Raw genomic sequence first — 13755 nt, forward strand, 5'->3', positions numbered from 1 at the left:
TTCTCCCAGTAGGCGGTATACTCGATCTGGGCCATCCTGCGCTGCTCCAGAGCCGCTCGTACATCCGGTGACAAGCGGTTTTCGGCTGTTTGAATCCTGTGGTCGTCCGAATGCTTGGCGAACTGCGTCGAATAGAGTCCCAGGGTGTCGTCCATAGTCGCAATCTCCACAGTCTTCGCACCAGAATGCGAATGCTTGGGGGCTTAAACCTCCAAACACACGCGTTCAGACTTTCATTTGAATTTTGTGTATTTCCTCCCATGCACCGGTACAATCACTCGTCTTCCGAAAGAAAAAAACTGGTGCGTCAATGAGGCCGATGTCAGGCAGATGCATTTCTTTGTTCAAATGCGAATAATAAACATTTCCTTTCCGTATTCGGAAAAACCGTTTCAGTGGTGGATTCTAAACACTTTTACGGATCCAGAAATGCAATTTAAAAAAATTGAATTTTTGAACCAAAAGATAGTAAACCCCCCTTAATTGGGACACCTCTGTAATTAAATAAGATTATTTCCACTGTGTGATAGTACCCGTATTTTAAATCAGTTTGCATTATTATTTCGAGTGGTTACTCACTGTGTTGGTCTCGAGAATTTCGTTTCATCCTAGTGGTGTGCTCTAACCACAACTGACACCCAACATGAGGAGCCAAGGGTATAGACTATAACCCCATTTCACTCTTTTCTCAACTACTTTTTCCCTTTCACGTCCTTTGTCTCATTTAGCTGCGATCTGGTTTTTGTGAAAGTTACAAATTACCTTTGACATCCTGTATTTTGATCCCTACTATGTTGAGAATTTTCGAGAGCATTTCATTCATTATTTCCGAAAACGGTCACTAATTGTACAAATGCTATAATGTAAGTTTGCCTTCTTCAATGGGTCTTCTAAGACATGTCGTAGTGTTAGCATTACACGCTTGTGCTTACATTTCTGCAGAACCCAAACTCATATTCTCCAAGACATACCAGTCTTTCCATTCTTGTGCGAAGAATTTGTATCAGTATTTTGCAACGACGGCTTATTAAAATTATCGTCCAGTAATTCTCACTTACGTAAGCACCTACCGTCTTTATAATTTGAATTATTGTTTTCCTTGAAGTCTGCGCGTATTTCGCCTATCTCGTATATCTTGCATACCAAATGTAATATTTATTCGTGTACGGCCCCGCCAAGTATCTCAACGGTTCTGAGAGAATTTCGTCTACTCCTGGTTCTTTGCCTTGATTTTGGTCTTTCTGTACACAATCCAATTCTTCTTGCAGTAGGCCTATCATATCTCTTATTTCACCTTCATCTATAAACCTGTTTCTCTTTACCCCTAAAGTTTCTTTAACTTCCCTGTAAGTGACATCTGTCATGCATGCTAACCTGGTTTGCATTTCTCCTGTAGACATCCTACTTTAGTGTTGTGGAATGTATGTTTATTTTTATTTTTTATTTATTTATTTATTTATTGTTCCGTGGGACCACATTTAGGAGAAGTCTCCATGGTCATGGAACGAGTCAATACATGAAATTATAACACGATTGTAGAAACAGATAAAATGAAATATAAGAAACATATTCAGGCGACAAGTCGTTAGTTTAAATAAAGAAAATCAAAAATGTACACTGGAATTTGCTTAATTTTGTATCTCTTCCAGGAGCTCCTCGACAGAATAGAAGGAGTGAACCATGAGGAAACTCTTCAGTTTGGACTTAAAAGTGTTTGGGCTACTGCTAAGATTTTTGAGTTCTTGTGGTAGCTTATTGAAAATGGATGCAGCAGAATACTGCACTCCTTTCTGCACAAGAGTCAAGGAAGTGTATTCCACATGCAGATTTGATTTCTGCCGAGTATTAACTGAGTGAAAGCTGCTAACTCTTGGGAATAAGCTAATATTGCTAACAACAAACGACATTAAAGAAAATACATACTGTGAGGGCAATGTCAAAATTCCCAGACTATTGAATAGGGGTCGACAAGAGGTTTTCGAACTTACACCATACATAGCTCGAACAGCCCGTTTTTGAGCCAAAAATACCCTTTTTGAATCAGAAGAATTACCCCAAAAAATAATACCATATGACATAAGCGTATGAAAATATGCGAAGTATACTACTTTTCGTGTTGAAATGTCACTTATTTCAGATACTGTTCTAATGGTAAATAAAGCGGCATTTAGTTTCTGAACAAGATCCTGAACATGGGCTTTCCACAACAGCTTACTATCTATCTGTACGCCTAGGAACTTGAACTGTTCCGTCTCGCTTATAACATGCCCATCCTGTCTGATTAAAATGTCAGTTCTTGTTGAATTGTGGGTTAGAAACTGTAAAAACTGAGTCTTACTGTGATTTAGCATCAAATTATTTTCCACAAGCCACGAACTTATATCATGAACTACATTATTTGATAATGTTTCAATATTACACACAAGATCCTTCACTACCAAGGTGGTGTCATCAGCAAACAGAAATATTTTTGAATCACCTGTATTACTAGAAGGCATATCATTTACATAAATAAGGAACAGCAGTGGCCCCAGCACCGACCCTTGGGGAAAGCCCCATTTAACAGTGCCCCATTGGGACTGAACATCATTACCACTCTCAATATTGCGGAGGATTACCTTCTGCTTTCTGTTCTTAAAGTAGGAGGCGAACCAATTGTAAGCTACTCCCCTTACTCCATAATGTTCCAACTTCTGCAGTAATATTTTGTGGTCAACACAGTCAAAAGCCTTCGTTAAATCAAAGAAAACACCTAACGTTCGCAACCTTTTATTTAATCCGTCCAAAACCTCACAGAGAAAAGAGACTATAGCATTTTCAGTTGTTAAACCGTTTCTAAAACCAAACTGTACATTTGACAGCAAATTATGTGAATTTAAATGCTGCAGTAACCTTGTATATACAACCCTCTCAATAACTTTAGCAAACACTGATGGCATAGAAATAGGTCTATAATTGTCAACATTATCCCTGTCTCCCTTTTTATAAAGTGGCTTCACTACCGAGTACTTTAATCGGTCAGGAAACCGACCACTCCTAAAGGAAAAGTTACAGATATGGCTAAGTACTGAGCTAACATACGTGGAACAATACTTCAGTATTCTGCTAGATACCCCGTCATATCCATGAGAGTTCTTGGTCTTTAGTGATTTAATTATTAACTCAATCTCCCTCTTGTCAGTATCATGGAGGAGCATTTCAGGTAACAGTCTCGGAACACTTTTTTCTAAGAGCGCTGTATGATTCCCTGTTGGGACTAGGTTTCTATTTAGTTCACCTGCTATATTCAGAAAGTGATTATTAAGTACTGTACATATATGCGACTTATCAGTAACACGGACATCCCCACTACGCACTGATTCTATATTCTCGACCTGTCTCTGCAGACCAGCCACTTCCTTTACGACTGACCATATGGTTTTAATTTTATCTTGAGACTTAGCTATTCTATCTGCATACCACATACTTTTTGCCTTCCTAATAACTTTTTTAAGCACCTTACAATACTGTTTGTAATGGGCTGCTGCATTTAGATTTTGACTGATTCTAACGTTTTGATATAATTGCCACTTTGTTCTACAAGATATTCTTATCCCTTTAGTCAGCCACCCAGGCTGCCTGTTTGTGCTAGTACCCTGTTTTGAACGTTCTAACGGAAAGCAACTTTCAAAGAGCACGAGAAAAGTCTTGAGGAAAGCATTATATTTATCGTCTACTGTATCAGCACTATAAACATCTTGCCACTCTTGTTCCTTGATAAGGTTTACAAAAGTCTGTACAGCAACTGGATCAGCTTTCCTAAAACGTTGGTAACTATATTTAACATGTGTTGCAGCACAAAAAACTTTTAGACTTAAAATTTGTGCATCATGATCTGAAAGGCCATTCACCTTTTTGCTAACAGAATGCCCTTCTAATAATGACGAATGAACAAAAATATTGTCTATGGTTGTTCTAATGTTCCCTTGCACTCTCGTTGGAAAGAATACGGTTTGCATAAGATTATATGAATTAAGGAGGTCTACCAGCATCCTTTTCCTTGCACAATCACTTATACAATTAATATTGAAGTCACCACATATAACTAACTTTTTGTATTTCCTATAAAGTGAACCAAGAACCTCCTCTAGCTTTAGCAAAAATGTTGTGAAATCGGAGTCTGGGGATCTATAAATAACAACAGTAAGAAGTTTAGCTCCACTAAATTTAACCACACCTGCACAACATTCAAACACCTTTTCAGTGCAGTACTTTGAAACATCAATTGACTCAAATGGGATACCGTTTTTCACATACATGGCTACTCCCCCACACCGCAAAGAGCTCCTAGAAAAGCTGCCAGCCAACCTGTATCCTGGTAAAGGAAGCCTCTGAATTATCTCCTTATTTAAGAAGTGTTCAGATATACCAATAATTTCAGAGTCAACATCTATAAGCAGTTCACTAACTTTATCTCTAATACCTTGTATATTTTGATGAAATATACTAATTCCCTCATTAATCGGATACCCAAGCTTTGTAGAGAGTGGTTTCTTTGTTAGAGAGACTTCCCTTAAGCAGGAATACCTATCAGCTGACTTCAATCTAAAAAAGGTACAGCTCTAACACCCACAACTACCGGAATTTTCCCATGAGTGATCCCACCACCCCCACCTATGCTGTCACCTATAAGTTTTGCCAACCTCCCCTTCCCATACCTGTTGAGGTGCAGGCCATGTCTAGTGAAACCCGTCCTACTGATAGACTCCACCGACACCACGGAAATGTGACTCATGCCTTCTGTCATCAGCGCACCCCCAAGTCTCATGTTATTACGCCTGACGGCTGTATTAAGATGAGGCCGATCGTGACGCTGAAACAGTTCCACGAAATGCACATTCGTGTTGCCAGTCTGAGTGGCTATCTTTTCCAGGTCACCATCTATGTCATACTCCCCATCCCTATCAATACTATTACCAGCCCCACCCACAATCACTACCTGATCCTCTTTAGTAAAATCCCTACATAACCCCCCTATGTTAAAAGTCACCTGAGCCAATCCTGCATTAGGCTTCACAATGCTGGTGACCTGGTACTCACTCCCCAAAACTTCCTGCAACTGCTGGCCTACACCTCTACCATGAGAACTACCTAACAGCAGAACCTTCTTCTTTCTCTTAGACTTTGCAACTGTCCTAGCCACCGTAACTGCTGAGGTCTGCTGCATACTTCCTACATCTACAGCTACTAGAGATTCCTCTCCACTAGACTCTGACAGTTGGTCATATCTATTACAAACACCAATAGTAAAACTATCTGAAAATCTCCTTCTCCTAGCAGATCTCTTGCCAACAGCCAGCTCCCATTCCCCAACCCCCTTCTCCCTCCTCATCCTATCTAGCTCCTCCTGTGCGTTTTTCAACTGCACCTGAAGGGCACAGATCTTACGCTCCTGCTCCTCTATCAACTTACTCTTGCTACATAACCTGCAGTTCCAGGAGAGGATCTCACCAGAATGCCCACTGGCTTCCCCACTGCATTCCCCCCAGTGAAAATACTTCGAACAAGTCTCACACCGCAATCCACTACTCACGAACCTACGGCAAAGCCCACACTTCTCACTCATGGTAAAATTTTACAATTATTGAAACAAGAAAACAACTTTATCTAAGTTCCGCTACTACAATAAGAAGATGTTAAAAACTGACTACAATAATGACAAACTTGCTCTACAAGGGAAGTAACTACTATTATTGACAGTATTAATCAACAACAAATGAGAATATAACAAAATACTAACACAGAAAGAAAATCAAACGTCTAATGACAGTAACGAAACTGAAAGCAGTTCGCAAAAATTTCTTCTGAAGTTATTTCACCGGAAAACACCAAGAACACCGGTTGAAGACTACTAAAGTTCCTAAATAAACTACTATACACAAACAATTAATTAGTACTTAGCTTTCCATGCGCCGCTACAGCTGCAACTGGTCAGCGCGGAATGTAAACACGGGTAAGAGGTTAAGTTGCTCGATACGAAACACTCACAAATATCAGGCCACAACACAAGAAATGCAGAGGTGAATGAAGAAACCACTAATAAGTCACTTATATAGTAAATATTATCACAAAAACAGTTAAAATATATATCTGAAACCTAAAAATAGATGAAAACTTAGAGAGCGATCTCACACGCAGTCACGCGCTTATGACGTCACACCGTTTCATTTCTTAGGCGTTTGGATTCTCTGACCTGCTTCATTTGCTGAATATTTTTATTCCTTCTTTTTGTCAATTAAATTCAGTATCTCGCTGTTTTCTTTGACTTTTCGGTTATTTGATTGTCTGGCGCCTTCACTACGTAAAACGTTCACCAGGTAGTTTCCTCTTGCTTCCTAAGACGCGAGACACTGTTTTGAGCATTTTCTACAGTAATAATTCTATTGTATGTATCACAATTGCTACATAAATTAATAGATAAACTGATAAATCTTAACTTTCAAGAAGTTAAAACTAAAATCTTTGTAAAGAAAGTTAAAATCACTAAGTAATATATATCTCTTATGTCCACGAATAGGTATAAAGGAATTTCATTGTTTAGGTGGTGTTCAAAAATGGTTCAAATGGCTCTGAGCACTATGGGACTTAACATCGATGGTCATCAGTCCCCTAGAACTTAGAACTACTTAAACCTAACTAACCTAAGGACGGCACACAACACCCAGCCATCACGAGGCAGAGAAAATCCCTGACCCCGCCGGGAATCGAACCCGGTAACCCGGGCGTGGGAAGCGAGAACGCTACCACACGACCACGAGATGCGGGCAGGTGGTGTTCAGGAACGAATATCGGGTATAAACGAATATCGGATTGGTGAGCGCCTTATATCTAACCCGTGTCTGGAGGAAGTTGCTTTGTACCGTAACACTGGGCGTCTTTGAGATATATACACACTTTTTTTAGTATAACCTTACACAATTATGTACTGCGGAACAGGCGTGCTGGCGCAGTGGTTAGCTGGTGGTCACATGCTGCGTCACATTAAAATGTGACGCAGCATGTGAAGGTTGCTGAGTGTGGACGGGTTACTCCTGTAACCGAAGTTGCAGGTCTGAAGATGGTTCTAGAGGAACCGAAACCGGTCATGTGAATAAAAAAATTTTGCAATCAAGACGTATTATAAGTAACAGTATTCTGAATGACGCTGAGATTTATCCTGTGGCATTAGTGACCTCGAGGTCACAATATGACAATGAGAATAAACCCCTTTCACCTATGAGTGGATTACTTTCTATCGCCACACAGTGGATATTTTCTGTACTTCAGCTAAGACGGAAGCCTCCCGAAACAACAGCCCACGACGACTGACGAATAATTCGTAGAGTCCGACTTACAATTCGATGGTCTCTGATAGTTCATTTCTGCTGAAAATGACTGATTATGATTCACTGAGGGAGTTCTGGGAAAATTTAGCACACCTTTATAGTACATGACATGCTGAAGGATTTGCAAACCCATCGGTCGAGTGTCTGAGATCCCCACGAGGTCGGATTAAAAGAAAATATAGATGCAATTCAGAGACGTGCGGCTAGGTTTCTTAGCCGTTGGTTTAATCAGTACGAGAGCCCTACGAAAATGCTCCTTAAACTATGACGGTAATCCTTTAAAGGAAGAAGACAATATTATCGTGGAACGCTGTTGAGGAAGTTTTGAGGACCAGTATTTGCGGCAGAATACAGAATTCTTCTACTGCCTCCAACGATCTGCCGAAGAACAGCAACTGCGAAATACGGAAGATAAGGGCACGTACAGAGGCACATAGGCAAGCATGTTTTCTTTGCTCCTCCAGCGAGTGGAACAGCAAAGGCAAGGTGTGCAGTGTTAAAAAGTGCCCTTCACCATCCACTGTACAATGAATTGCGAATAACGTATTTAGAAGCTGATATATAGAGCTTCAATGAGGTTTTTATGGCATAATGGCAATGCTGTCGGTGTACTTGGGTACTTTAAACGAATTCCATAACTTGTGGGCTTCTAAAATCATTTCTAATTGAACCTCGTATAGTTTTTTGTGTTGAGTCATTTTACATCTACATCTATATTACGAAACCACAAACCACCTTACAGTGTGTGGCGGAGGGTGCTTTGTGTACCAGTGTCACGTCCCCATTTTCCTGTTCCCGTCGCTTATGCTTCGCAGGAAGGACGATTTCTGATAAGCCTCCGTCTGGTCTCGACTCTCTCTCTGATTTTATCTTCTTGGTCTTTTCGTGAGATGTACGTTGGAGGAAGCAATAGAATGGTCGACTCTTCTAGGAGTGTACGGTCTCCGAATTTTAACAGTTGTCCATAACCTGATGCGGATCTCCTCTCTTGCAGCGTCTGCCACTGGAGTAGTCTGAGCACCTCTAAGACGAACCTGTAACGAAACGTGCTGCCCTTCTTTGGATCTTCTCTCTTTCTGTATCAGTCTTACCTGGCGCGGATTCCAAACTCACGAGTAATAGTCATGGATTGGTCGAACGAGTGTTTTGTAAGCTACTGCCTTTGTTGATGGACAACATTTCCTGAGGAGTCTTCCAATGAACCTCAGTCTGGCATGTGCCTTACTCGCGATTAATTTTATGTTATCAATCCACTTCAAGTCTCTCCGTACGCATACTCCTAGGTATTTTATGGAAGTAACTGCTTCCAGTGATTGTTCTGCAATTTTGTAATCACACAATGAAGGGTCTTTATGTATTCGCAATACGTTACATTTGTCCATGGTAAGGGTCAATTGCCACTCCCTGCATCAAACGTCGATCCTCTGCAAATCTTCCTTCCTTTCGCTAATTTTTTTTTAGCGTCGCGACTTCTTGGTGTACAACAGCATCATGCGTAGAAAGCGTCATGGAACTTACGACGTTATATACCAGCTCATTTGTATCTACTGTGAAAAGTAATGGTCCTATAACACTTCCCAGGGGCAAGCTCGAAATTAATTTTATATATGAAGACTTCTCTCCGTTCAGAATGACATGCTGTATTCCGTTTGCTACAAACTAATCAGTCCAGTCACACAGTTGGTCTGATATCGAATGTCTGCCGGAAGTCAACGTATATGGTATGTGCCTGGATGCCTGTAGCTATTGCTTTTTGTATCTCTTGGACAAACAGAACGAGCTCGGTTTGATACGATCGTTGTTTCCTGAACCCACGTTGGTTCCTTCAGAGGAGATTTTCGGTCTCTAGGAATGTCACAATACGCGAGCATAAAACGTGTTCTAAAATTCTACAACAGACCGACGTCAGAAATATAGGCTTATAGTTTTGTGCGTCTTTTTGACGACAGGAATGACCTGTGCTTTTATCCAATCATTAGAAATGCTTCGCTTCTCAAGAGACATACGCTGCACTGCTGGTAAAAGAGGGACAAGTTCTTTCGCAGACAAGTAAAACAGTTTCTGTGTCATTCTCTTGTTTATTTTGTCACTATGCGTTTTGATGGTTCACACCATCATCTTCATACGGAGAATTGTTTATTTACATGGCTGGTGTTAGTGAAGAGTACAGACGTCTTTTCACCAATTCTTCGTCGACACCAGCCACGTAAATAAGCAATTCTCCATCTGAAGATGATGGTGTGAACCATCTAAACACCTAGTGGCAAAACAAACTTTTATTTGTATTGCTCAACAATCGCAGCCCTCATAATGCCGTCCCTTATGAACGAAATATTGGTTGTTTTTGGGGAAGGAGACCAGACAGCGTGGTCATCGGTCTCATCGGATTAGGGAAGGATGGGGAGGGAAGTCGGCCGTAAAGCGCATCTAAACAGCAGTAAGGCAACCATCATCGATAATCGACTGAGGTGGGTACGCCATGTTCATCGTATGAGTGTAGCAAGGCTTTCTCACCAAGTCTTTTATACTGAACTTTTGAATTGGATTGTTTGGGGGAGGAGACCAGACAGCGAGGTCATCGGTCTCATCGGATTAGGCAAGAACGGGGAAGGAACTCGGCCGTGCCCTTTCAAAGGAACCATCCCGGCATTTGCCTGGAGCGATTTAGGGAAATCACAGAAAACCTAGATCAGGATGGTCGGACGCGGGATTGAACCGTCGTCCTCCCGAATGCGAGTCCACTGTGCTAGCCACTGCGCCACCTCGCTCGGTATATACTGAACTCTACTCTGGCAGTAGACTTCATGGAGCCCTTCTGGAGCGCTCTAAGGAGCAGATAAAACACATCATGAAGGCGATTGGTATAAACATATATGGAATGAATATGCTGTGGACCGCCTGCTGTGGAGGAACAGTACATCCACCGCTATCAACCTGTTTGAAATAGAAAGCTGCAGACATGAACAGGCCAAGCAACAAGCAAGAAAGCTCCGTCAGTCACAACTCCTCCGTCCTCTAAGAATTCAGTGCGATTTGTGAGGACGCATGTTTTCTGCCAGGACTGGTCTATGAAGCTACCGGAAACACATCCACAAGTTGAACTGAAATGATCATTCTATGCAGGAAGAAGTTGTGCATTCTCGGAATCGAATTGTAGCCGACAACGATGACGACCACGACCCCATCAGTGCTGGAAGTTTTGGCAGCAGTACGTTACTCGCCCATATTTCCTATACATCTTTCAGTTACTAATGAGGAAGCAATAGTTTCGGATTCTACTGTGACGATTAGCACCAATCGAAGGTGGGAAGCGAAAGCTCCTAATACACAACTGAGGTCCACCACCAACCACGGATCCCCGCAAATGGCTGTGTTTGGTCTGTAATCAAGTGTGTAATTGGGCTATTTCAACTGTTTCACTTGAGAAGCTGCTGGTGTACTTCTATTTGTGCATAGGAAGACTGGGTTCCAGAAGTACTGAACGCCTCTTCCCTTCAATGTGGGTATTCGTGATCATCACAGTAGTACATTTCATGGTTACTGAAATGGAGGAAGACGACCGCAATGTCTCTTGCACTCAGTCCTCTCCATTATCTCATGTGGACATAGCTAAAATCAGTAGTTTGCGTGGGCTGCACTGGAAACAGGTGTGAAATTTGTTGCGAAGAAACTTCTGCGCGAATGTGGGACATTATCACTTGCCGATGTTAACTGTGTTTTGAGGTTACTGGTCGTCATTTAGAACAGCTGTTGTAAGGAAAGAGACAGCACATAGATATTTCGATATTGAGACTGACATAACAGTAATTCCCAACTGTTAATAAATGCGTACAATAATACGACTATGCGTACAACAATGTAAATAACACGTACGATATAGTGTAGCATTTAAGAAGGTGATCTGAGAATACAAGACATGGCATTGTGAAAAGACCGAAATGCCGAAAGTATGTTTACGCCAATATTACTGCAGGGGACTAATATTTTCTGCGTCAGAGAAGCATTTCTTACTTTAAGATTAATTTCTGCGGTCTTATACTGAATCAGCCTGTTTTTCCGGGAAAAATGGTAACCACACATAGCCTAAAAGTCAGAGTAACAGAGGGTCTTACAAACCATCGATAATGTTTTAGAAACTACGAAAATGAACGTCTCTATAAAAAAACACAGCGCTAGGATCTACGTCGTTGTTGAATTTTTTTTAACATCTGTTATTGGTTATCATATTTAATTTTTGCACATGTAAATGGTCTTCCTTGAAACGTGTCAAGAGGTAGCTCGATATGTAGTTCAGTAGACTTCGTAGTTAGATTAAAACAATTCGATATTATGAAAAGTTTTTAATTTTACGGTTTCCAAAGCGTAAAAGAACTTCATACCTTGGCGTATAGCTGCTGTGATGGGTTGATCTGGTACGACGAGGCAGTCGTCCCCTTTTCTAAGAGCAACGTCATCCACAGCTATGTCTCCAAGAAATCCGTTTCCTCGGGTAGCTTCAATGATTACCTGATAGGCAATATAAAGATAATTTTAGTGCAGTTGTAAATTGATCGTAAAAGATAATACATTTATTGAAAGTGAAGAAAAACCAGAGACGTGAAGCAGTCTAATATAGGCACGTAAAATGAATCTATTCATGTAAGACAATTAGCATAAAAGAATCCATGTCATTTATAAAAACAGTTTGTCCCTAATGTCTATCATCATTAGCACCCCTATTTTGTAGGTGACAGAAAATTAATCCTGTTACTGTCAGGATCGCATATTTGCTAGTAGTTGTTTTAAACCAAATTGCCGGCCGCGGTGGTCTAGCGGTTCTAGGCGCTCAGTCCGGAGCCGCGCGACTGCTACGGTCGCCGGTTCAAATCCTGCCTCGGGCATGGATGTGTGTGATGTCCTTAGGTTAGTTAGGTTTAAGTAGTTGTAAGTTCTAGGGGACTGATGACCATAGATGTTAAGTCCCATAGTGCTCAGAGCCATTTGAACCTTTTTTTTTTTATATGTAGGTACTGTGTCCAAGAACATTATGCAGTTCTTTTGTGCTGTTTTAGTGTTGATATAACGTCTTAAGGTAAAATACAATGGTGCTGATAAGGTGTGTGCAGAGAGAATAGTGAAAATAAAGCAGCAAAAAACGTTGGATATAGTGCTATACCGAGTACGCGGTGATAAAGAATGCAGTGTTGGATGATGAATTAAGTAGTGACTTAGCATTCAGAACTTTCCAGATGCTGAAGTGCAGTGATTCAGGATACTCATAAAAATTCCTCCTCGTGAGTGTACTGTAAAACAATGAGACACGCAGTAACGCGATGTATAAGGGCGCCAAGAGGGCAAGCAAGGGTAGAGTGAAATCGGCTGCGTGAGTCTGGATAGCCGATTCCGTTAATTGCGAGGAACGTCGGACTGCCAATGTCACGGTGGTCCGATATTGGATCCAATCGGCACCCGCTGCTTCACTCTTCGGTCGACGAGTTCTGCCAGCACGGTGAAAGGATCGATCGATCGCAAGAGCAGTACTTACCCCCATAGATATACACTGAAGTCGCTTGCTCGTGTCCGTCTGCTTACGCAGGCTAATCTCACGAACTATTGTACTGATTGAGATCCGGTTTTAACTAATAGATACGCTGATTCACAAGGAATGTTTTTATATAATTTGTAAATATTTCGTACAACTTGTCTGGATTATGATGAATTAAAATTACGTTGTGAAATCAGTGCCATTGCTATCTAGAAAACAACCACAATAACGCGAGAGAGCGGTAGTGCGTCGAAAATGCAGCCAGCGGCACGTAATTCGCATTTGGTGTCGTGATATAGTAAGTCCGCTTGGGACCTCATGCGGCTTGGGCGTTATACAGGGTGATTCAAAAAGAATACCACAACTTTAAAAATGTGTATTTAATGAAAGAAACATAATATAACCTTCTGTTATACATCATTACAAACAGTATTTAAAAAGGTTTTTTTTTCACTCAAAAACATATATGGCCCCCTCCAGACACTCGAGCAATATCAACCCGATACTCCAACTCGTTCCACACTCTCTGTAGCATATCAGGCGTAACAGTTTGGATAGCTGCTGTTATTTCTCGTTTCAAATCATCACTGGTGGCTGGGAGAGGTGGCCGAAACACCATATCCTTAACATACCCCCATAAGAAAAATTCGCAGGGGGTAAGATCAGGGCTTCTTGGAGGCCAGTGATGAAGTGCTCTGTCACGGGCTGCCTGGCGGCCGATCCATCGCCTCGGGTAGTTGACGTTCAGGTTTCATAACCAACCATTTCGTAGGACTCTCCATACAGTTGATTGTGGAATTTGCAGCTCTCTGCTAGCTCTGCGAGTCGATTTTCCTGGGCTGCGAACAAATGCTTGCTGGATGCGTG

General features: G+C 41.4%; 1 protein-coding gene across 2 annotated transcripts in view; it reads right to left on the reverse strand.

Annotated features, from left to right (window-relative positions):
* Positions 1–13755, reverse strand: part of LOC126469803 (MAM and LDL-receptor class A domain-containing protein 1-like) — a 1070274-nt gene that overhangs the window by 262750 nt on the left and 793769 nt on the right. For both annotated transcript variants that reach the window (XM_050097061.1, XM_050097062.1), the window contains exon 7: positions 11744–11870. In XM_050097061.1, coding sequence (XP_049953018.1) covers positions 11744–11870 — 127 coding nt within the window. The remainder of the gene's footprint in view (positions 1–11743; positions 11871–13755) is intronic.

The sequence above is a fragment of the Schistocerca serialis genome, chromosome 3, assembly GCF_023864345.2.
Source record: "Schistocerca serialis cubense isolate TAMUIC-IGC-003099 chromosome 3, iqSchSeri2.2, whole genome shotgun sequence".
Classification (NCBI taxonomy): domain Eukaryota; kingdom Metazoa; phylum Arthropoda; class Insecta; order Orthoptera; family Acrididae; genus Schistocerca; species Schistocerca serialis.